Source organism: Desmodus rotundus, chromosome 13, assembly GCF_022682495.2.
Source record: "Desmodus rotundus isolate HL8 chromosome 13, HLdesRot8A.1, whole genome shotgun sequence".
Classification (NCBI taxonomy): domain Eukaryota; kingdom Metazoa; phylum Chordata; class Mammalia; order Chiroptera; family Phyllostomidae; genus Desmodus; species Desmodus rotundus.
The window spans coordinates 73,486,800-73,512,905 of record NC_071399.1 but is presented as its reverse complement, the minus strand read 5'-3'; the positions used below and the strand labels follow the sequence as shown (position 1 = coordinate 73,512,905).

General features: G+C 41.5%; 2 protein-coding genes across 4 annotated transcripts in view; both read right to left on the bottom strand.

Annotated features, from left to right (window-relative positions):
* LOC123480510 (uncharacterized) overlaps positions 1–23,364 on the bottom strand; it is a 94,201-nt gene extending 70,837 nt beyond the window's left edge. Inside the window, exons 1-5 of the mRNA XM_053916368.1 lie at positions 23,260–23,364; positions 22,489–22,602; positions 19,842–19,909; positions 3,358–3,860; positions 2,682–2,752 (exon numbers count right to left, since the gene is read on the bottom strand). Coding sequence (XP_053772343.1) covers positions 2,682–2,752; positions 3,358–3,860; positions 19,842–19,909; positions 22,489–22,602; positions 23,260–23,364 — 861 coding nt within the window. The remainder of the gene's footprint in view (positions 1–2,681; positions 2,753–3,357; positions 3,861–19,841; positions 19,910–22,488; positions 22,603–23,259) is intronic.
* A 359-nt stretch (positions 23,365–23,723) lies between these two features.
* The window catches only part of UCHL3 (ubiquitin C-terminal hydrolase L3), a 45,152-nt gene continuing 42,769 nt past the window's right edge, over positions 23,724–26,106 (bottom strand). For all 3 annotated transcript variants that reach the window (XM_024569039.4, XM_053916494.2, XM_071220221.1), the window contains 2 exons: positions 24,549–24,607; positions 23,724–23,935 (listed from right to left, as the gene is read on the bottom strand). In XM_024569039.4, coding sequence (XP_024424807.1) covers positions 23,852–23,935; positions 24,549–24,607 — 143 coding nt within the window. In that variant the 3' untranslated portion in view covers positions 23,724–23,851. The remainder of the gene's footprint in view (positions 23,936–24,548; positions 24,608–26,106) is intronic.

Sequence of the window (26,106 nt, the reverse complement as noted above, 5' to 3'; positions counted from 1 at the left end):
TTCTCCTCCCCCACCGAAAATGAAACAAATAAAACTTTAACTTTGAGTGTGGCAATAATACGTTAGCTATTTGAAATAAATCAAAGATGGAGAATAGAAGTGGCAAGGACATAATGTCATGGACTCCGGTCATCATTCAAAGTTTGACAAGGTTATTGTAGTTTCTTGACCTTGGGCTACTCAAAGCAGCAGCTGAGAATAAAAGTGGCAGATTGCATTATACATAATACATATACTATATAATATACTATTATATGTATGTATGTGTACACACACATACACACACACAAAGGACCCTATATGCTTCAATATATGTAAAGGAAAGTAAATCAGAAAGGAAAAATGGAGCAAGAATATTAGCAAGCAGGAGAAAGATTTACACTATAATCTTCCTGACTTTCCAAAATACTTTATAAAACACACTTTGAAACCAATATTTTATATTCAAATCAGGGGTTCTTGGAGTTAAAGAGGTTGTGGCAATGAGAGAGTTGTCCATTCTGCTTTTTCTGGCAAAAATAATACTTTAAAATGTGTGTTTTGGTGGTAAAGGCTAAGCTAAGGAGACAAGTAAATTTGGGCACTAATTGAAAAGAAATAAATAAACCTAAGAGTGAACACACAGCTGTTACTTCAAGTGCCCAGAGTATATACCAAAGTGTACGTAAAAATGTAAGTCCACTTATTCACAGGAACACACTGCCTTGCTCCCTGTGGCACTGGGGGAAAAAACACTTAACTTTAGCTTTATTAATTATATGAAAATCATATATCAAAACCTTTAGAAAGATTTGGCTCTCTGCTAATGACAAACAAAACACCTGAATTGCTGACAACCCTTTCAGATGACGCGGGATGGGAGCGGGAGGATGAGCACATTCACCGCGTACCATTACACCCTTTACAGCTAAACGGTCCCCACCTTCATCAGACAGAAACTTCTCACTGAAGTCCCACACGAGCATGAGCAAGCTACAATAAACAAGGAGTTTTCAGATGTTAACAGTGTGCATTCTAAAAAAGGAAAGGCTGTGAAATCACCCATAGGCACAGATCTTCTGAAGCAAATACAGGCCACGCAGATGCAAACTCCGCACAGGAGCCCCGTCTGATCAGAAAATGTCCCCCTATTTCTGCCCTTCTCCCCCCTTCCATCCCCAACTCTCAGACACAAAAAGGAAGTCTTGTTTCTTTTCTAAAATTATGCAGAACAAACACAACTAATGGAAAATTACCTTTGGAAGCCCTCCCTGACTTTTCAAAGTTTATGAATGAGGAAAAGTTATTTCTCTTAACTGCATTGCTGGAATTTTTCCACTCTCATTTCAATTCAAAATACGGCGTTTATTCTTCTCCCAGCCTCCCCAGGCCCTCGCCTCACACCTTTCTAAGTCACCTTCAGACTGGCTCAAGGTTTCAGTCCAAAAAGAAACCAAAAGTTACTTTTTTAGACTTCCCCTACTGTCTAGTGGGTAATGCTACTCATTCCTTTACTGAGGGTAAAAACTGTCACGTTGAACGTTTATTTTTATTTTTTCAACCTACATACACTTATTTCTTTGAGGACAAATGAATTATTTGTAAACACTCTGCTTGGGGGTTCTTGAGTATGTTGTTTTTCCATAAAACAATCTTTAAACCTAAATTTAATTTTTAAATATTTTAATCCATATTTAAATGTGAATTAATTGAATATGCATTACTAAATTTGAACCAAATAGGAATAAGCCAACACCTGGCATCAATAACTCCTAAGTGACTGCAAGGCTGGTGTAGGCAACCGCTTTCTAACAAGCAGTTGTTCCTGGTTCACATCTGCTGGGAAGACGTCTTCAGCATCACTTTACAAGGGCGGGGGGTGGGAGGGAGGAGGGGTGTCGGGGGACTAAGTGGTAATCGAAAAAATACAATAAAGAAATTTAAAGTAGAAAAAGTCATCTTTTCCATCCAATGGAACAACGGCTAGAAGTCCTGCTGTTAACTTTGAACAGATGTTAACCCTAAGATGTCGATGAAGAATCCTCTAAAAGACCATCTCCCTTTGTTTTTAATGGGAAAGAAGGGGATAGATTTTGTGTCTTAGGCTCAGCTGAGAAGGTAACAACCTTTCAGCGAGCGACCCCAGGATATCTTATGTCATCAACGCTGACTCCGAAGTACAGCCCTGACTTCCACCCCCGGCTCCGGATGCTTCTTCAGAGAAAGCATCTCTCCCAGAGAGCCAGAGGTGTCTAAACTCCCCCTCCCGCCCTCCCACACAACACACACTCAGTACTGCCCGTGCAGGTCTATGTTGGGCATCTCCACTTCACGCCGCCCAAAGAAACGCCCCCGAGGACCCTGGGCCAACTCTGCCCGCGCAGAGAGACACCCCAGACGTCCCGGTGCCTTTGCGGCTGGTCCTCAGGGATGCGCGGTCCTCGAACCCGACTGATCCAGCGCTCTGCTCTGCTCTGGGGACGCCGGCGAGACCGTCGCGGGTGGGGCAGCGCAAAACTTAGCCGGACGTTAAAAGATTGGATAAGCAGAATTTGCAAATTATACCCAAGTGCACGCACAACCCAGCCGGCTGGCACGCGCCCGCGAAGGTGCCGGGAAGAGGGTGAAGCGCAGAGTGGCGGGGTCGCCCTCACCTAGCGACGCCCTCAAAGCGGTGCAAACAGGAGAGTAAAGGCACTCACCTCTACCCATCTTTGGGCTTCAGCGAACGCTACGGCGCAGTCGGCCTCGATCTCCTGCATCTCTTCCAGGACTAGGGCAAGAGAGGGTGAGAGAGACCCGTCTGGCGCGGGGAGGGGCAGGGGGTCCCTCGCGCGTCTCGGCTGCTGCCCCGCCTCTGCTCCGGCTGCAGGACGCCCGGGTTCTCCCTCCCTTGGCAGCTCGGTAAGATTTGAAGACGTGGCTTTCTCTAAACTCTTGAAAACTTTCCCAGTTCCGCGAAGACACGGGCAGCGCAGCAGAGCGACCAGTGGCGGGGCGCGGCACCGACAACTGCTCGGACTTCAAAAGTCGCTGCGCCGCCACCGCCCTCTCCGGAATGGCCCCGCCCCAGCCCACCCCCCGGCCGCCGGGTCGCCGCTTCCGTCCGCCCCCCTGCGGCTGCCGCGGGCTCCCGGGCTGCAGCCGCCTTTGCGGTCAGCCTGTCTGGGCCAGGGGATGCCATGGTCCGCCAGAGGCCGGTCCCGGGCCACGCTCCCGCTCCCGCGCTGCCCACGCGGACCGCAGGTCCGCCCCGAGGGGACGCTTCCCAGCGACCGCATCCCTCCCGCCCCCGCCCGCCAGGCCGCCCTCCACCTCCAGCGGCTGCTGGAACGAACGCCCCCCGCGGCTCGAGGCCGCGGGGCCCGCCCGACTTACCAGGAATAGCTGCACACGATTGCACGTTTCCCGGCCAAGAAACTTCTGCGGGGCCACGCAGCCCAGCCCGGCTCGCCGCCCTCACCTGTGGCCCGACCCGCCGCGTGCAGCCCGTGCCCCTGCCCAGCCCGCGGGTGCGGCGTGCCCGCCCCACCCGGAGCTGTCCGCCTCCAGCAGCCGCCCGCGCCCTCCTGGCGGTAGGTGAGGGTAGTGGCCTGGGCACAGGCCGCCCATTCCCCCAGCCTGCGCGGCCCTGCTCCGCCCTGCTTCCAGGTGGTGAGATGAAAGGTACCTGCCGGTCCGCAAAGGGTTCGAGCGGAAGGGAACCTTGCTTTTCTCCCGCCGCTCGCCCACTCCACTGGACCGCCCCTGCCCGGAGCGTCAGACCGGCACCCGCTGCGGTTTGGGTACACTCGGGGGCGGAGGGGACCGTGAGCGCAGCGCCCCGGAGTAGCTGCACGAAGCTGGAGGGGCGTGAGTTCTGGGGTTGGCTAACTCGGATTCTTTTCACACACAAATCAGACGGAAAGGAACCTGCTCAGTTGTCCTGACTCCCTGGGGACCGCACTCAGCTGCTACTGAAACCCTATCCAGGCCACACGGTAAGGGCTGAAACTTTGGAGGAACATAAGAATGGACTCTTACTCCTTTAAAGGAAGCAATCCTTTTTCTTTGATTGTCCTGGTTGATTTTTTATTCTTTATGATAAAAAAAGACATCAAATATTTAACAGTTGTTTACATTTTTTACCTTATCACCTTTTCTGCTGAAGTTTTAAAGCTATTGTGATATTTCACTCCTAAATATTACAATACACATCTCATTTTTTGAAAAATCATCACCCGAGGATTTGTTTTCATTGATACTAGAGAGAGAGAAATATCCATCGGTCGCTGTCGTCTGCAGTAGGGGCCCTGTGGGTGATGGAACCCCAGCCTGCAACCTAGGTATTTGTGTGCGGCACCGAGGATGGAATCCGCCACCCCTCCGTGCACAGGACAGCGCCCCAACCAACTGAGCCGCCTGGCCAGAGCTACGTTCCATTCTGAAAAGGATGCTCTCTATATAACCATGTTACCATTTTCACAGTTAACTAAAGTTAAAAATACTTAGCTAATGTCAATTGTTATAAAACAGAAAGTGTTTGTCCATCCGTGCTAGCAGAACCAAGTACTAAACACCAAGAATCGCAATGGAGAAATGTTGGCCATCTTATTAGGAACGGCGCTATCCAGGAGAGAGAGAAGCTAATGCTCAAAAGCCCGAAGCCCTGGATGGAGGGGTTCGGGCGTAGATCACAGGTTTTATAGGGGAATCAGAACAACCGTGGGTTAGGGGTTCCAGCCGGCTGGGAGCTGATTGGTGTAAGGCAAGGGTAAGGAATCATTTCTTCAGGTCTGGAGGACAGTTCTGAGGTCTGTTTCCGGGGTCCCTCTGTCGTAGAAAAAAGTAGCCAGGGGGCGTCATCCCACCTCGGGAACTGAAACATAACTCAGGTCAAGCTGTTTTCTGTAGCCTGGCGGAGGACTGGACTGTCTGACCTCTAGGCAGGTACCCGCGACCGTCTTTTGCTGCCTGCAGGGCTGCTGACCATCAGGGAAAGGCCAGGTCTTTGAGGGAGGGGAAGGAGGGAAGAGAGTCATCATTTCTAAGCTTAGGATGTAAAGCAAAATTTAATGAGTCATAAAAACCCTCAGTTTCACGGTTTATACCCAATCCAGGCCTACATTCCTCCAACTGACCCCAAAAATGTCTTTTATAGCTGACTAACTCAGACCAGGGACCAAACAATGACCACACATTGCATCTTTTTTAAACCTTGACTAGCCTCCTCCTTTCTACTCCCTATTTTTTATGCTGACATTGTCTTATAAAAGAAACCAGCACAGCCTTCTGGATTTATTTTATGATGTCTTTGTGGTGTCTTCAACATAATTCTATTTCCGCTGGATTTCCTGTTACCTGAAGTGTAGATCTAGACTGGGTTACAACTCATTTACTCTTCTGAATAACGACTTCGCCCCCTTCTTCCTGTTTGGGGTGACCTCTTGAGAATGGTTTTAACTTGTACGTTTATTTTTCTTCAACCCTTTTTTCATTGGTACTCTCTGAAATCAATGGGTTTGTTTAGAAGAGCTAGGAACTGTTATTGCAGAAGCAGGTTGGACCATCTCCTTGCTTCCTGGCTATACTATGATCAGACCAAACCCAAAAATTAGGATGAAAGAATAAAAGAAACTGGAAAATGTTCTGGCTATTCAAGATCTATTCTGTTACGTATTTAGTGAGCACTTTATATAGGTAAAGGGCTAGATTTCATAAGTAATACAAAAATTGTTTTAAAATACAGACACTGAACCTCATGAACTTCCAGTCCAGTAGAAAGACACATTCCTCAGTCTTCATGAGTGTTGTCACTACAGTTGCTATAGAGGTATGTTACACTCTTTAAAGCTGCTTCTCTGTCAATTGACTTATAGCTTTGGGGACAGCAGCCCAGGATCTTAAGAAGTACACAGGCTTGGGAATCTGAATGAGTAAGGTTACCAAGTTACCAAACTCCCTAAGCCTCGGTTTTCTCATCTGGAAAATGTAGTAAATAATAACTACTTCAAAGGGTTCTTGTGAAAGTTAAATATGATGGTGTGTAAAAGCCCAGGGCCTTGCTGGCATGGAGCAGACACTCAACAAATGAGGGTTATTTCCCTCGTCTTTCTCTCTAATAACAGTATGTCAAATATGGATTTTCCCCAATGAATGGGAATTCTTTCATTTGCTCAGATACTCACATGGAAAGAGCTGTAAGGTACTGCACTTTCTGTTTCAAGTCAGCTCAGGCACCAGCCATTTGTCTCTAGTACCGCAAACTTGCAACTCAGAAGATCCAAATCCAATCCTTTGCCTCCTAACATCAGTCATTAGAGTGTTTTTTCCTTCTGGAAAGATGTATGGGTCTCTATAGAGAAAGGCAACCTGCCTTGGGAGTTTAAAAGTAAACTCACAACGATAAAACACGATGAATGTCATTTATTTTCCAAAAGAATTGGAGATGCTCTAAATGCTCTATTGTGGCATTTCCCCTCTAGAAATTTACCCTAAGGCTATGATCAAAGACGTATGTGTCTGTGGCTGGGCACAGAGACGCAGGACCCACACCTCCCTTTAGAGGAGCGAGGTCAGCAGAGAACCTTCCTCTGTCAGCACCACGGAGGTGGGCCTCAGCCCCAAATCAGCCTCACAGCCCTGGCCAGAGTCGCCCTCCTCTGGTGACTGAGGGGCATGAAGTTACAAAAGCCCAGGCACCTCCACCCAACACAGGACAACTGTGATGGGCCCTCTCTGTAGACACGACTGCTGTTAAAGCAGGCTGCAGGCCTGCATCACAGCTCCTCTTCTCCCCTGCTCCTTCCTGCTTCCTCCCTCTGATTCACTGGGGATGATCCCTAATAAATGCCTAATACTTCATACACGTCTGCTTCTGGAGAATTCACCTGTGATGGCATCAAGCATGATGTGTTAAAAATAAGAATCCCAAAGCAATCTAAACCTCCAACCATAGGGATGGGGGAGTAAACTGTGGTTTTTCCATAAAGCGAAATATTGTGCAGCCATTAAAAATGTAGAACAATATTCAGTGACACAGGGAGATGTTACAAATATATTGCAAAATAAAAACGATGTTTAAAGCATCCTAATTTCTGACTGTATTTTTAAAATGCATAATTTTTCCACAAAGAACAAACTGGGAAAACAAGTTCACACAGATTTTTAGTACTGGCTATTTCTGAAAGGAGATTTTGTACTCTTCTTTCTTTAACAAGTTATTTGCAAGAGACATGTGTATTAATGTTATAAATGAAAAAAGTTGTATGACACAAAGATATGTCCAAATTTCATTTTCAGTCTTGTCCTACAAGTCTCTTCCTGCCTTCCTGACTTGGTAAATGGCACCACACCTAAAATCCGGGGTTCACGCCGGACTTCCTCATCTCTCATTCCCATGTGCACCCTATTCCTAGTTCCGTCCATTTTTATCTCCTAATATTTCTCCAGCTGGCCCCTCTTGTCCCTCCTTATTTCCACTTCCTTAGTTCTGGCTCTCGTTAGCTCTCAGCTAGATTTCAGAATAAACGTGACCTTCCTCAGAGGTCAATCTAATCTCGCTGCCAACACATCCTCACTCAAGGACTCCCCGCCGCCTTTAGGGACCATCTGACGGCTGCCAGCAGCGCCTCCTCTAACCATGTATCTTGACCCGAGTTTCTCCCTTTGTAAGAAATGTGCTTCCCTTCCTTTCTTTACCTGGCTTTCACGTGTGTATTCTTCCAGGCTCAATTCAAGCCTCTTCTCAGATCCTTAAAAAAAAAAAAAAAAATCTCTGCCGATCGTCCTGGGCTAGGTTAGGTATCTTTCCTTTCTGCAGTCACAGCCCCTTTCAAGAGGCATTGTCTGTCTCCCTCCTTGCACGGTGAGTACCCGGTTCAGTGCCCGACACCTGCCTGGTGTCCAACAACTGTTTATTGACTGGAGTGTGTGTGTGTGTGTGTGTGTGTAAACTTATAACTCTTAATGCACAGAAGAAAACATTGATAATACCAGAGTAGGAAATATCACTGATTACTGCAGCTAATACAAGAATTTTTTTAAGCAGGGTTTCTTAACAGAAATTGAAAAACTATTGTCAATTTGAGCCAGATAATTCTTTGTCATGGAGGACTGGCTTGTGCATTGTAGGGTGTTTAGCAGCAACCCTGGCCTCCACCCACTAGATGCTAGTTGCACTCCTATAGGTGTGACAAACAAAAATGTCCCCAGACATGTCCCCTGCGGAGGTGGGGGGATCACACCTAGTTTAAAAGCCGCTGCTCTACAGGGAGAGACCGGCTTTGTTAGTTAATGTTTTGGTATAGTAGAAGTGTAATTCAGGCTGAAGTTTGTTGGAGCAAGCGGGTGAAGTACAGCGGGGAGGAGTGACCATGAACCGGGGTGGGGAGCAGGGCAGAAGGGCTGTTCTGTACTATAAGGAAGGAAGGAAGGGGCACAAGAGAACTGAGCTGAATGATGCCCAGGCCAAAGATTGTAAGAAAGACGGGACGTGGTGGCCGAAAAGAATCGCAGGAACAATGGGAATTCTTCTAGTGAAGGAACTTTTCACTGTGGTTGCTAGTGTTTCATAAAAGTGTCAGCCCTTGTGAGTTCAAAGATAGCTAACATGTGGATTGCATGTACATTTCTCATGCTTCTATAACACCTTTATTAACAGGAAGGGTGACTCCAGAAGGTGGATGAAAAAATATATTAAATATAATGAAAATTGTCTTGGTTTACAGATAATATGATCTTATATAGAGAAAATCCATATAAGACTTTCTAAAGACTTTACAAAAATACTTAGAACTAAAAAAATTTAGCAAAGTTGCAGGATACAAACTCAACATACAAAAATCAGTTGCATTTCTATATACTAACAAAATGAAATTTTTTGAAAATTCCTTTTTATAATAGCACCCACAAAGTAAAATACTTATGAATAAATTGAACCAAGGAGATAAAAGACCTATACAAGGAAAACTCTAAGACATTGATGAAAGACATTGAAGAAGACACTAATAAATTCTTTTTTAAAAAAAACATGTTCTTGGATTGGAAAAATTAATGTTGTTAAAATGTCCATATTACCCAGAGATCTAAAGATTCAACACAATCCCTGTCAAATGGCATTTTTCACAGAAATAAATTATACACTCCTAGAATTCATATGGAACCACAGAAGACCCTGAATAGTCAAAGCCATCTTGAGAAAGAACAAAGGTGGAGGCATCACCCTTCCTGATTACAAACTTTAGTACAAAGCTACAGTAAACAAAAGAGTACAGTACTGGAATAAAAACAGAAACGTAGACCAATAGGACAGGATCCAGAGCCCAAAAATAAACCCAAATATATATGGTCAACTAATACTTGAAAAGGGAGCCTAGAATGGTCATTGGGAAAGAATGGCTTATTCAATAAATGGTGTGGGGAAAACTGGATATTCACATGCAAAAGAATAAAATTGGACCTCTATTTTACACTACTCACAAAGTTTAACCGGAAATGGATTCATCCTAGTATCTGAAACCATAAAACTCCTAGAAGACAACAGAGGGGAACACCTCCCTGACATCAGGCACGGGGATAATTTTTGTATATGACACCAAAAGCACAGGTAACAAAGCAAAAATAAACAAGGGGGCTGCATCAGACTGAAAAGCTTCTGCACAGCCAAAGAACCAATCCACAAAATGAAAAGGTAACCTACTGAATGGGAGAAAATATTTGCAACCTATGTGATAAGAGGTTAAAATCCAAAATGGCATATAGATCCCAATAGCAAACCAACAATCTGATTTAAAAATGGACAGAGGATCTGAGTAGACATTTTTCCAAAGCAGACGTACAAATGGCCAACAGTGCATGAAATATGACCCATCATTGAGGAAATGCAAATCAAAACCACGACGGGATACCCCCCTACACCTGTAGAATGGCTACTACGAAAAAGACAGGAGATAACAACTATTGGTGAGGATGTGGAGAAAAGGGAACATTTGTACACAGTTGCTGGGGATGGAAGTTGGTATAGCCACTATTGAAAGTTTATGAAGATTCTTCAAAAAATTAAAAGTGGGACTACCATATGATCCAGCAATTTCACCTCTGGGTACCTACCCAAAGGAAACGAAATCACTATCTTGAAGAGGTATTGAGATATCTGCAGTCCCCTGGTCATTATAGCATTGCTCACGGTAGCTGAGGCCTGGAACAACCTAAGCATACAATGAATTGATAAAGAAAATGTCATACACACACACACACACACACGCAGAGGAATATTACTTAGTCGTGACAAAAAGAAGGAAATCTGCCTTTTGGACAACATGGATGGACCTTGGTTTCAAGGTCCATCCACGCTAAGTGAAATAAGTCAGACAAAGAAAGACAAACACTATATTCCACCTTATGTGGAATCTAAAAAAGCCAGACTTCTAGAAATAGAAGTAGGAGGGTCTCGGGGGTGGGGGTAATGAAGAGACACCCGTCAAAGGGTACAAACTCGCAGGTACAAGGTGAGTTCTGGGGATCCAATGTAGAGAACAGTGACTAGATTTTCAACAGCACTGTGTTGTATCCTGGAAAGTTACTAAGAGAGTAGTAGAACTTCAGTGTTAATCAGCACACACAAAAAGAAAGATCCATCATTATGTGACGGATAGAAGTGTTAACTAGCTTTATTGAAGTAATCATTTTGCAATTATACGACCATCAAATTATCACCATGTACACCTTAAACTCACACAATGTTATATGCCAATTATATCTCAATAAAGCTGGAAAAATAAATAAAAGTTCATGTAAACAAAAAAGAATGTACATATATAATAATAAAGTCCTAATTATCCCATCTTATTTACAAAAATGAATCCTTCAGTGTTAGTAATTAGAGGATTATGAGTTGTCAGTTCTTACACAATGATATTCAGACAAGTAGTCTCAATTCTATATTTGGAAGTGGAAGCCAGAGAGAAAGAAGCCAAAACTGTTACAGATGGTGATTAGGAAATAAAGATAAGGGGAATCCCTGTTTTACCACTCCCCAAAAAGCAGACAGACCTCGAGAAAGGTTTCGGCACAGCCTTGGATGATGGTGAGTGCTTTGTTCTGTCCTTGAAGACAAGGGTCCTACATTTGTCTCCCGAATCCGCCGTCTGGTTAACCCAGAGGGATGGACACGAAGCCCTTGGTTTTTGTCAACCTTCCGCCTGTGCTCAGACATCTCATTGAGGGATCAACCCAGATGGCAATTTTCAAAATATGGAACCAACCCCGTAATTTGAACAGCGCTTTGGTTATTTTCTTCCTACTGTAAAGCCCTTAAGGGTTTGGGTGGTTGTTGTTGTTGTTTTTCAACATGTAGAAGAATTTCCTATCATTGAACTCAAATTATTTAACATAAAACCTACAACTTTTTTTTTTTTTTGCTAAGGTCCAGTGTCGTAGCCAGAATTGCCAAACCACACTATAATTCTTTAAGTGATAGTAGTGAGATCAAAGGGACTCACCCTAGAATTAGCTTTAAAGTAAACTATTGGGGTTTCTGGGAAAAAAGGAGAGAATGCGTGTTTACTAACCCTCCTTCCTTAAGCCCGGTGAAATGAGCAAAATAAACTCTGTGTTTTCCCTCAAAGGATATCTTCAGTAATGATAATCAAAGATAAAAATAGTCAAGCCCAAGCTTCTTTAGAACTTATTTATTTTTTTCTTTGTGCTTTTATGTTTTGGGAGAGAAGTTTTATCTGACCTCTCATTAAGATTACTTGAAAAGAGCAGCAGCCTTATTATCTGGTCAAATTGTTCTGCTAAAAAAAAAATCAGGAAAAAACTTAAGCACAATGTTTACTGTTTTATTAATACTTTAGAATTGTCCTAGGCATTTTGAAATTGGATCCAGAGAGGAAACGGCCCATCCATTTACAGGAAACTTCTAAAAGTTAAAAGTACCGTTTTTTAAGTAGGCCCTTCGTTGTGCCTATCCTGTGAATACTGGGTGGTGCTCGTAACACAGCGTGGGGCAAAGGAGGGTTACAGCTGTGAGGACGCAAAACACAGAGTTTATGCTTGTATTATTATTTATTTATCATTACTGTTAACCTACTTTTGCCCACCCCCGTATACCGGCTGTAAAAGAAAAGGATTCAAGAACTACGGAATGGACTGGCCTGGAGACAAAGGGCCAAGCTCTGCGGCTAGGCTTTCTGCTAGCACCGGTCTGGGCCTCGGCTATAAGGTCACGGTGACCTCTAACAAACCACTTTCCCTTCATGCAGCGTAAAGGAACCTTACCAACAGCTATGAAATGGAGCCCTTGGCTGTCCTTCAGAGTTCCGGCATGGCCACAAAACCTCCATCTGGGCAGGCAGGTCTGATGCTCCCTCCAGGCTTGGAAATAACCCCGAGAGGCCAGAGCTGGACCCAGCCCAGTCCAAAGGTCCTGTAGGAAACGAGGCAAGGGGGTTTCCTTGAACATGGGGATCAGTTTAGAATGCTCACAAGGGTCCTGAACAAAACTGATGGTCTCTGGGGGGAAACCGTCAAAGCTTCCCAGCAGTTCTTACACCGAGAATGCCCGATCCGTGCCTCCACTAGAAACTTCTTTAATCCCTGTGGACAGAAATAGACCAGTCAGGCCAGACTCTGTCAATCCTATGTCACTGAATTTTTTTTTAAATCCATGACATTGGGGCCTTCTCAGGACAGAGGGAGAGACATCTACCTACTGCTCCATTCTGCTTACTGAGACAATTAACCAGGGAGAAAGCGCAGCCTAAGCTTCCGATGTGGACCCAGGGTACTCACACTCACGCCCCTCCTCCCACATGTTACAGGCACACACATCTTCTTCTGTTGGATCTCTGAATAGCCCAAGGTAGAGATTAGGGCTACGTGGCTGTGAAGAACTATTACAATCGGCTCCATTTTATTTTTGCAGAGAAAAGCCTCTGGGCCAAGTCTAGATAATCAGAAGAATATGGGGTGAGAGGAGGGGGGAAAGGCCTAAAGCTTTGTTGTGTAAAATATAAAAGGCTATTCATTGTGAACAGGAAAAAAATTTTGCAAGATGTACTGGCTTGAAAGACTTGTTTCCCTCTCTTAATAGGGACTTAGGCTGTCCAGTCCCTGAAATAATTGTTGGATCTTGAGAGGTCTTGTGTGAATGTGTGTTTCATCTAAAGGCACCCAGAGGAGATCAAGAGACAGGAAGAAAAATATAAAAAGTCATGATTACTTCCTCCTGGCCCCGAAAGCCCAACGTAAGCAGCATTCGGCATGGCAGCAGCCACCCTGTGGTGTCCTGTCCTAAGTACATGCCACCAAGCCCACGGCTTCTCCCACAACTCGGATGGGGACAGTGGGCCCCTGTGTGCTCCTCCATCTAAGGACGTCTAAGGGGTCCTAAAGTGAAACCGACCCCTGTAGGCAGTGAGGGGAATCCTCTTATAGTAGGGCAGAGCCTGACCCCGTGAAGTACTTATACAAGGTGCTCTCTCCAACAAATCAGAGTAGGGCGGAGGTAGGGCAGAAAGGCTAGAAGCTGGACATACCTGCAAAGGATTTAACTTTTTTGCCTCTAGTTCCAGAAACAGTTATATTCAAGGTAGTAGTGGACATGGCCACATTCTACTTCTCTCCTGAAATGTGGGGCCCTTCAGTAGAGCTGGATACAGAGCTTTGCGTTAAGTGGTGCCTTGGAGGGTGTGATAGTGTCTGGCCTTTAGCAAAGCGCTACCTGAGGAGGACCACTGTCTCTCACACATGAGAGACTGAAACAGAAACTGAGAATTCAGCAGAAGCATGCTATTGAACCAAAGATGGCTGGAGATGTGTATGCTCTTGAGAATCCTTCAAGGTATTTAGGGAGGTCATTCAAATCATTCTATTTGAAAATTAAATGAGATGTAACTTCCAAATATCAGAAATTTAGGAACACCTAGAGATACCTGGGTATCCTCTGCATTTCTGACCTGACGTTATTCTGCTAGTGGTGGAATGGGCCAGGAAGAATGTCATTTACCCATCACTTCACTTTCCACACTTGTGTTCCTAATTACACCACAGTCAGATTTTCAGTAATTTTTATTTTGCTCCAACATGAGATGTGTCTTTATAAAACAAATTTAAATTCATAAACTTCAATAGCCAAAGCTTTCATCATTTGAAAAGAAAAATTTTACTTGACAATATCTAAAATAAATTACCAATTTGGTTATTAAAAAATGTTTTGACTTTTTGGTTCTGCCTAAGAAATGACTGAAAAAAATTTTACTTTAATGGGAATAGTCTTTCAGAATATTTTTTTAACCTCCAAATTTATATCTGTGTAAAAAGTCATGACTGGGGAGCCAAAAGGAAAAAGGACTCATGGACAGGGACAACAGTGTGGGGATTGGGGGGAGGGGTATAAAGGACTAAAAGGTAATGTAAAAAATACAATAAAGATTAAATTTTAAAAATCGTGACTGGGAAAGCTATAACATAAACATGGGGAAGGAGGAAAATTAACTAATCGACAAATATTTATTGGGCAACAACAAATACTTACTGAGTTTTCAAAGCACTATGCTAACTAGCAAAAATATAAAGATGCGTAACATTCTGCTTGCCAAAAAGTCAAACACAAACTTGGACTCAAAAAAAGGCTAAAAACATTTTAAATTTAATTCAAATTGTAGAGACACTTAAGATGAGATTTGCTCTTCTAGTAGCTTGTGCAATTTCATACCATTTTCAAAATAATTGCAATGTAAAATTAATCTTTCATTTTAATTTGTACAACAAAATAATCTTTACAGTAATAGTTCAAGCCAGAAAAATTCTTTGCCGAAGAGGTGTTCTATTCATTAAGTTTTAGTGACCAGGAAGAAAAGGATATTGGATACTGAATCAAGAGCAGAAGTTATTTTCAGATCTGCTTTTCACTGGTATCCTCACACATTCAGCCAACATAGTGGGAGAAAATAAACTTTTCTTTTGCATAACTAAATTTTTCAGAATCAGACATTAGTATCCTCTACCTTTACTGCCATCTCTGTTGAACAGATCTAATATCAGCTTGGGAGAATGGTTATAAATCGACGTGGCACCCGCCACAGGCATCCATTTCTAGTCTGGTCCCTTTGAAAAGAGCTCTGGGCTTATAATTCTTAGTTCTTAAAAGCATGACTAGAGCAGGAACATGACTTATGAAAGTACTACTTACAATGACAAGATTTAGAAAACTTTTCAAAGCAAACTCCAGTAGTTGCTTAACAACACTGGGCACACGAGTCAGAACTAAAACTGGCTTTGAGAGGCCTGGTGGACGTTTCTACATGCCGTTACCACCTTGTATGTGAGCACATCTTAGAAGGACAATGTGCCTTATGTTGTCTTAACATCTCCCACCACCCAGACATATTCTACCAGTGCAAGAGATCAACAATAATTACAAAATTAATGAGAGAGGGCTCGATATTTTTAATATTGTGGCATCTGACAGTGGAAGATCAGGTTAAATATTCCTAGGGATACTCTGCAAAATGGATTTAAATTGCATCTTAATTTACTTCTTAAACTCCTGCCTCCTCTTTTGCATCTGCAGATGTTCCTGAAGAAGGCCAAATGGAGACATTATGCATTAGTGCTTTCAAACAACGCTATAGAAATAGTCAGAGAACTCTGACCCAACAACGCTATAGAAATAGTCAGAGAACTCTGACCCCCTGCGCTGCTGGCTCCCCCCGAGACACAGACAGCTCACACACACCCAGATGTGGGCACTGATCAGAGGCCCCCAAATTTCCAGAACTCGGAGTCTGTTCTAAACATAGGAAATCCAACTGTACAAAGTAGAAATATAGTATGCCCCAATTTTCTTCACAGCAGTTGTAACAAAAATTAAGATAGGTTTATACCAAACCCTAAATTGAACCTACCTGACCTTGGTTTGTCACTCTAGCACCATATAGAAATTCAGCAAAATTCAAGTAGCTATAAATGAAGCCTGAATTGAAATAATAACTTGAAATGTTGAAATAATTGCTCAGAGTTACTTAGATTCTATAAACAGCAATCAAAATGAAAAACAGCACTCTTGGCCCCCAAGAGGAAAAGATTCAGATGAAAATGTTTTTCTAATGAGCAGTATGCTTTGGTATAATATTATTATAGGAAAGACAAAAATTCCAATCATCCTTGCTAAATTGCATGTCTGCAAACTTCAGCTATTTTGAGATTTTTTTAAGTTAAACCATTTCTGAGTTACAGAAAAAATGTGCAGTTCTTTTGTGCATGGAAATGAAATGGAATCTATTCATTCCATCTTTTTACTTAAATTCCTTAGAAAATTAGGTGAATCTGATGATTCATGAAACAAACTTTGAAATTATGCTCCACCTAGCTTATTGTCCTCGTGGGGTAATTGTGATGATAATAATAGTCACCATTTTTGCATGATGACTTTTATGTATAATTTTCACCAAGAAAACCTACGAGATTACTTTTATTTAAGCTGTTCAGTTTGCCCAAGATCACTCAGAGTCAGAGCCAAGAATCAAGCCATCTAAAACCAAAGTGTGAGCTCTGTTCGCGAAGCAATGATATTTAGATAATTCTTAGAGATCCTGATAATGTCTTTTGCTTTTTGTAAAACCACCATAAATAACCTCAGTCTCATGCCATCAATCAGCCTGTGAGAAGGTGAAACTCTAAATGACCAAGGCTGGACGTTTCCTAGTGAAGCAGTTTTCATAAAATAGCCACTTAGTAGGAAAGAATGCTAATTTAAAGTAGCAGAAAATTCTCTTAAAAAGTTTCATCAGCCAGACTCTCCAAATTCAAAGGAGAAAGTGTCTCTTCCTCCTGCCCAAGGTTCACCTCTTCAACTGGGTTCTACAACCTCTGTACTCAAAGTAGGGTCCTCTTGTTACCATCAGTATTTAGCTAGAAAAGGGGAACAAAGGGAACTAGACATTGAGCTTAGTAAAAGGGAGAGCATGGGCCTATTTGCTCCACCAGGAAGCTACAGCTTTTCACATTCCAGGGGATCATAGCTTTGCTCCTCCACGTGAATTAACAGTCCTCCCTTCCCCACTCCAGTACCGGACTGTTGGGGGCAGGGGCGAGGGAGGAGGTACTGGACCATAGAGGCCTGTCAGTCTAACTGGGGGATGGACTCATCCAGAGTCCACAAAAACTTGGGAAGTTGGTCACTTTGAGAAAGCACCTGGTCCCTCCCCAACCAAGCTCCTGGTTACAACCCCAGGGGAACAAAGAAGCTCTCTGGCTTGCTTGTGACCCACACTCGCATGGTGCACACGCCTGTTCTCTCTTTGGCCACGTGGCTTTAGCAGCCAAGTGGCCCATGGCCTCCAGAAGGGAGCCTGAATACCTGAGCACAGCAACGGACTGAAGCTGGAAACACACGCTAAGCTAGCCGGATGCCGGACTGGACTGGACTGGACTTTAATATGGAGCAGGAAATCTGAGCCGTGGCCTTCAGCCCGGCCCTACTGAAGACAAGATTGGACTTTTTCCATGGCCAGACGGATGGAGATGGGACATTGGGAAGTCAGGAGGGGAACCCTCTTAATTGCACATCACCAATAAGCCATACAATACAGCCACATCCTCCCACGCGGATCTCGGGAAATTCTTCTTCTTTAGTCACCACAAGAACCCCATTTCCTCCGATAACACTCTGACCAGCAACCTGAGTGATGATTAGAAATGCACAGTCTCAGGCCCCAAACCTAATGGCTGAACCAGAATCTGCATTTTTAACAAGATCTGAGATCTCATTTGTTTGTTAAAGTTTGAAATGCTTGGCTAGACAATGTATATCTCACCCCTACCTTGGGTTCCTCAATCATCCCATTTCTTTCCAGTGTTCTCAATTTTTCTCTGCACGTTTTTCTTCTCTCACATTGGAATGCTCTTTTAAAAGCCCCCTGCTGATCCTTCCCCCTACCCAGCTAGGATCTCACTTCTCTCCTTTTCTCAATCACGTACCTTAAGGGGGTGTCCGTACTCCCTGAATCCACCCAGTGCAGCATAAGCACCTGCGGAACATCAGCTGGTCCCTATTATAAACTAAGCACTGTATCAGACTCTGCGGATGAAATATGTACGAGACATGACCCCAGTCGTCAAATGACTCACTCCAAAACTGTTTTGACATAGCTCACCACTGACTCCCTAATTTGCCAATTTTAGTAAGCACTTTTTGTGGAGTATGAGATAGGGGGATCCAGCTACCTTCCGTAAGTCAGACATTAAAGATTTTGCAAAAACATAAAATAATGCTGCTCTTCTAATTTTTAAAATTTATTTTTATACAACTATTATTTGTCATATGATGGGCTTATTTTTTTTTACATGACTCAATAAAGATTTTCAAAATTTGTTTTAATCTCTAATACTGACCAACAGATGTAACCTCTGTAAAAGTTTCTGGTCTCTTCAGTAAGGACCAGACCATTTTTGTTAAGAATGTTTAGAGGCTCCTGAGACCAAAATGTTTTAGAACAACTGGATCCCATTTTAAAACCAGGCTAGTTGCTCAACAGGGTCCTCGTATCTACATAGCTATCAACTGTAGACTTAGTATTAGAGGCATGTAAATAAATTTGCCTCACACTTCTCTATGTTTTATTAATGCAGCCAGAGGCTCCTTTTCCTAGGTGTTCCATGTGAGGTGGAAACAACAGATGGCCACTATCCCTGAAAAACTAGGACTTCACTGCAGCACTTGCAGCAATTGAGGTGCATGCTCTTGTCTGCTGAAAATGGAAAAGAGCAAGGAAAACAGGTGTGGAATTGGTTGGAGCGTAAACTTCCTTTCTTTGTTTATTTTGCCCCTAGGCCATGTTTTCTACAGCTCTTAAAATAAAATCTGTACTGTTGTGCTCTTATCTTGAATACTTGCTATGTACCTGAATATTAAGCCATACCCAGCCATACCAGAGTGTGGCTATTAGAGCAGTTATTTTTATCATAAGGAAGAAATATTTATGGCATTTGCATTTTGTTTATCAAACAAATCAATTTATCAAAAGAATGCATCTTTTAAATTACACCCAGACCATGGAAGATCATGCTTGGGTTTCAATGGTAAAATATGTGAACAATGTAACCTCCCCATAACTCGTACATTCTGCACTTGCTTTTTGGTTGTATTGTAACTTTGTTGAGAGTACAAGCACCGTCATTTTAAGTTCTTACCACTGAGTCTTATAGGCAAAAAAACATTAAATTTTACCTCTGTACACTAGTGTCAGATGTGTATATTTCTATACTGGTGGTGGAAAGGAGGAACTTCTGGATTCAAATATTTACTATTCAGGGCAGAATGAAGAAAGGTAACTTTCCACTGCTTAGCCTTAAAAGAAAATTGAAATGCAGTCTCTTGCCATCCAGCACAGGTAAACTCAGAAGCAACGCAACTTTTCATCAGACAGGTTTTACCACATTCTTTAAGAACAGTCTAGTTTACAAGCTTTGCATGTGTGTGCTTCAAGCCTTTCATGTTTAGGGTACAAACAAAGCCTCAAGCAACTTATTTTCATCTTGTCCTCACAGAACACGTGTAGGACACAGAGATCTTAAAGGATACACTCTTGACCTAAATACCAATGTTGTTTATGTTGATAAAAGGGCGCAGAGAATCAAATGTGTCATTCATATCAATTGGAATGTATTCTTGACCATGGATTTTTCACTTATTCAATTTATCCTCATATCTGTCTTATAAAAAGATCAAATATTTCTAAGCGTTTTAAATTATTTTAAATAACCCATCTTACAAAATAACATTAAATGTTATATAAATATAATGCTTCTAAACGAAGGATTACCAACCACCTTATCTATTAGACAATAAGGCAATGCTCACAATACTCAGCCTTTACTGTCTACACAGCCTCCCACAGACCACGGAGGTGTGGACAGTGTCGTACTGAGGACTCTCACGTGTCCACTGGGTGGAAGCAACACACAGGTTCAGAATCACTCTCCTAAACAAAGAAGTCGAGAGAAAGATTTTGTGTAACTTTTATTCAAAAGCAAAGCGCGTGAGAACGTAACAGGACACTGAGGCATGTGGACTGGTCTGAGCAACTGGCGCCATTGGCACCGAAATCCGAAACAGCCTTCCTGACATAAAGCGCCTACACAACAGGACACGGGGCACTTGAGAGGTCAAAAACTTGAAATCGAAAGGAGCAAACTAAATGGTAAAACTTAACTTCTGCAGTCTGAAACACTCAGGATATTCTACACTAGCTTGTAGCTGTAATTTTGTTGAGAACACAAGTGACTTCATTTTGAGATCTTACCACAAAATCTTATGAGCTAAAAAACATTAACTATTAAACTTTATATATGTGTGTACAAAGCCTTATAAATTAGTTCTAAGAACATGTAAAATGATTCCACGCTCTTGAAAGTGATTTTACTTTAACTTCAGTCAAGGATTTAAATAATACACAGAAAATTTGGAACAAAGTTATTTGCCTATTCAAAGTATGAACATGTGTACACATATACACACAAATACATACATATCTACACATACATGCACATTAGTTCCTGGGTAATGAATATACAAATACATTTGCATGTGTGTATAAATTTACATATATATACATACGATTTCCCTAAAAGAAATACATTTCTATAAATAGAAAAGTATAAAAAGTGATGAAACTATGTCTCTCTACAATTTTCTTACAAGCAGTGATATAGGAACCTTAAGCTTATAGATGCTTTGTTTTGAAAGCTATATTATTAGACAAACATTAATGGCTGAAAATGTCTCTTAAACTATGTTTTTATCAAATGAAATAAGCAGGTTATACGTTATATACAACCCAAGTATAAAGCTTTCCTAATAAGCATTGTACACAAATCAGATTTCTTTGTTTAAATAATTTTTATACAGAATTAATGATTTTCACTTAAGATATATTAAAGTTTGATTTGCCATTGAATACAGACAACTTCTGTTTTGTTCACAAATGAACAGGGAAAACATTAGAGGTTAAATACTGTGGAGTTCGTAAATGCTCCTCTGTTTCAGTAAGTTAAAGCAAAACACTACATCCACCAAAAGATGATGTTTAGTCAATTTCCAAAGTCCACCCAGCAAAAACACTTAAAAAGTTTCAGTCCTCATTTAAGCTCCATTTCCCCAAATACATTATGGTCATTAACCATAGCAATATACAGAAAGGACCCACAACCTGATCACTTAGTGTCTCTCTACAAGTTTCCAAACAAAATTAATCTCTTTGTCTACAAGGGCTAAGTTTCAAGAAAGTGACTAAACAGTATTGTAGGAAATAAGAGTTGGAGGACTAAAAGAAAATTTTCAAATTTTATATTCCACAAAGAACTGTTACCCTAAAATGTGTGCAAAAGAATGCTAGTTCTAAATGTTGCTCCATGAAATGTTTAGAAATGATATTCATAAGACATATTTTTAAAAAAATTCTGAGTTCTGCAATTGCCCCACCCAATGTATTTGCATTTTAAAAAATTGACTGTAACCCAATGTTTTGAAAAGGTACTTAATCTCAAAATCTTCTTGCCTATTAACAGTCAGCCAAATAGTATTACTCACATTAAACATTGAGAAACTATGAAAATTCTTATGAGATGCCATTAAGGACCTATTAAGAAATTATATAATAACAGAAAACTGCTTAGAAATATTTAAAATAGTTAAAGATGATATACAGGACAGATACAAATACAAAATGCTAACAATGTAACAAAAGGATTGAACACTAGGTTGTTAATTGGCACGAAAAAGCATCAACTAGTTTATACTTTGTTTCAAAATTTTTCTTCATCCCTCTTGCGTCCAACGCTTCCTTCAAGCCCTCTTCACCATAGAAAGGTGAATTTAAATCTCTTCCAAAGTGACCTTCCCGTTATAGTCCCAAACTTAATATGCATGTGATTCACTCCGAGATCTTATTGAAAATGCAGGTGTCATTTAGCAGGTCTAAAGTGGGGTCTGAGATTCTTTTCTAACAAGTTCCCAAGAAATACTGATGTCACCATACTTTGAATAACGAAGATCTAATCCATTCTGCAAGCCACTGCCCTATTACTGTTCCTAAAATACCATTGCTCATGTTATTGCCTCAGGAATCTACTATCAACTCAGTGAATCCTGTATAAACATTTACACTCAATTGTATCAGATTTTCAATAAACAGTTCAATGTGTATTTCATAAGTGTATACACCAGTGTAGCCAACGCTCTCCCCAAAAAGTTATAGGACATTGCCATCACCCCAACCCTATGTTTTGGCCCAGCTCTGTACATACACTGCCACCCTTCCACTGCCTTCCACCTGTACTTTAGGACTGACTGACGGCCTTCCTTCTTCAACATACACCCAAATTCACTCACAGGCCTCTAAGTCACTATGACATTATTTTCCCCTTATCCATGGGCATATGGATAGACCCCAGTGGATGCCTGAAACTGTGGATAGTACCAACCCCATATACACTGTTTTTCCTCTACATACACTTTTCACTCACAGGGAGCACTTTGCGGAGTCTCTTTGGCGTATTCGAACTGCCAGCATCTCTGTCCGTGCCTTTGAACACAAACACTGAGACACCGTGACGGTGGATCTGCTGCTGAGATGGGAACTAAGTGATTAACAGGCAGAGTGTAAACAGCGCAGATATGACGGCAAAGTGGTGACTCACGTCTCAGGCAGGATGGAGCTGGGCAGTGCAAGGTTTCATCACGCTGCTCATAATGGCGCACAACTTATGAGTTATTACTAGAACTCTCCATTAATAATTTCAGACTGTGTTTGACCACGGGTAACTGAAACCATGGGAAGCAAAACCCCAGATGAGGGGGAACTACGGTACTTTTACAACCCGGCCACCACCATCTCTCCCTGAGCAAATGTACTGGGCTCCTCACACGTCTCTCTACCTCCCCCCCCCAACCCCTCCCCAATACGTTATCCACAGAGTAGTCAGTGATCTCCGAACACTATAAATCGAATCAGGTCACTCTCTGTTTTAACCCTCCCAAAGTTCACTATCACAGCTGAGATAAATCCAAGTGCGTTCCCTGCACTCCTGTGTCAGGAGCCCCCTTCCCTGACCTCATCTCTCACTCCTTCCTCCATTACTTTCTATCCTCCGGCCAGAGGAACCTTCTCTCTGGCATTACAACACAGTGAGCGGGTCCCACTCCGGGACTCTGCATTAACTACTCCCTCTCCTCTTCCCCACCTCGTTTCTATCACTGGCTACTTTTTGCTATTCAGAGCTCAACTTCCAAGTTACCTCCTCATAGAAGACTTTCCTGACCACAAAATCTAAAGTATACACCCAGTCACCGTCTAACACAAATCCAACTTTAATTTTCTGTGTAGCATCTGTTATTGACATGTAGCTTATTAATGTGTTCATCTGTCTCTTATCACAAAAGCATAAGCCCCACGACTATGGAACTTGTCAACACTGTTCACAGCTGTAAGCCCTGGACTCAGGACAGTGTCCAGCTCATTACAAGCAGATGCTCAACAAATGTTTCCTAAATAAATGTTACCATACATGATACATATACATACTATGCAGATGGAATCGTGTCTGTGTGCCCACACAAAACATAACATGAAATTTTAAAGAGAATAAGAAAGTTACTGCTAGTCATAAAACAAGGTAAATCCTTCACAAGAAAGAAAGGGAAGACTAGAAATGTAGCTTTAATTTGGAACAAAAGTAATAAAAAACACATTAAGTCAAAGTTTAATATCACATGAAGTTTAATCAGTCAAGTTAATGAAAATATCAAAAATTAGAGTTAGGGTATGGCAGCAGAAATTGAGTTTTTGTTGCAAGTAATACAGTGTCCGGTGTTTCCATTGCTGACCAACTATGCAGCAGAAAGGGCAATTGCATTGAATCTCAGTTCATCGGGGTCACGTTCCATAAACTTCTTGCAAACTTCTATGGCATCCTATGGGGGGGAAAATGTATAATTTTTCAGTTTATAAGCATGTGTTTTACTTACAAATGATAAGTGTTTCGTATTTTCCTAATTCATACTAATGTTACGCGCAGACTCCCTTCTCCAAATGTAAAATGACTCGGAGCACACTAGAAGAACAACGGTTGGTGGGCTACTTAGCTCAGTATAAAAGCATAAGATAGAGTCGGTATTGTTTCTTCAAATGTTTTTAAGAAATTGTTAACCTGACAATTACATATTTCATTGATTCTAAGCCACACAATTTGGTCATAAATTAAAAAATCTCTGAAATCAGCATCAAGATACGAATGATGGTATCTTGGGTTTAATGAAATACGGAATACAAAATGTGCAAGTCTTTCAAAACTATTCTTGCCTCTTCCAGATTTGGTACTTGGTCACACAAAGAGCTTTGAAAACTTCTTTATTTGATGTCGGTTAACACTAGTTCAAATTTTTCTTTTTGGATTTTTTTCAAGAGAGCAAGGACAAGGAGGTGTCCAAATACAGATAAAATATGATACAAGTGATCTTAGAGATGCTTCAAAAATAACAAGAACATTAGTAACACTTAAAGTGGGCGAGCAAGTTTTACTGTTACCTCTAATAATGTCTCATCACTAGTTTCACCGTGGTTAATTGGAAACGGTTTCCGTCCATCTGCAAAACATAGGCGGCTGCGTGTTTAGCTGTTCGCACAGGATAATGCACTTTCAACCTCCACTCTCCTCTCCTCACAGCGAGGCAAAGGTTAAACGATACTTAAAATAATACATCTTACACCAGGCATTTTAAGTGTGCTACCTATGAATAATTTCTAACATTAAAAGTCACTAGAACCTTGCTTCCATGTTTGAAAGCCTAAATTATCTTCGTAAACAGAATTTATTAGAAATACACATTGGTTTTAACTTCCTAAAAAGAATACGCAAAATTAAGTCAGATTCTTATATAGTTACAATCCCAGTTTTTACCCTCAAAAATACAAAAACATTCTTTCTTCACTTTAAAACCGAAAGTAGAAGGCTTCTCAGTAAGACTGACATGTTTACATCAAGGAAAGGGAGCCATCACGGGTTTATATGTTACCGCGACTAACTGTGTACCACCAAGGGAGTAGTATAGGGCAAAGATCTAAGTAAAAAGGATTTCTTTACTGACACTCAAAAACAATTAACCATAAATATAATCACCTTGACTAAACTAGTACTTTTTTCAATACTGTGAAAAAAAAGTCCAGAATTTATTTATAAATTCATGCCACCCAAAGATAACTAACTGATACTCTATACAGGGTGGGACAAAAGAAGGTTTACAGTTGTTTGTATGGAAAACAATATAATAATTAATAAATAACAATACAAGAATAAACCCTGTATTTCACATACTCACAACTGTAAGCTCACTTTTGCCCCACCCTGTGTATCCAAATTTATAATCTGTTATAAGTGGCACTTCAAGCACAACCCATAAAACACAATCCCTTCTGTAACTCCATGGCTTCTGAATATAATACAATTTTTCGAGTCAATATGTATATGTAGTAATAGACTTGGACTCATAGGTACTACATTTAAGGAAAAATATACCAAACAAATGAAAAATAAGGTCACTTAGAAATGCTTGTTTTTTCTTAAAAACCATATGCTGTTCTCTTAGTCACTCTTTTTTTTTTTTTTCGTTTTGATTCCTTTAATCTTTTGTAAGAATTATTTGTATATTTTTCAATTACATTGACATTCAATATTACTAGTTTCAGGTGCACAGCCAGTGGTTAGATAATGATACACTTTACCAAGGGTTCCCCCGACGTTTACAGTGCCCACCTGGCACCACACACAGTTATTACAATACTACCGACTGTACTCCCCATGCTGCATTTTCCCCGTGACTACTTTGTAACCGCTAAGTCGTCCTTCTTAACCCCTTCACCTTCCACACTCAGCCCCCCAGTGCCCCTCCATCCTGGCAACCATCAGTCTGTTCTCTGTAAGTATGAGTCTGTTTCTGATTTGTTGTTCATTTATTTTGGTTTTTTAGATTCTACATACAAGTGAAATCATATGGCATCTGTCCTTCTCTTTTTGACTTATTTAACTTAGCATAATACCCTCTAGGTCCATCCATGTTGTTGCAAATGGTAAAATTTCATTCTTTTT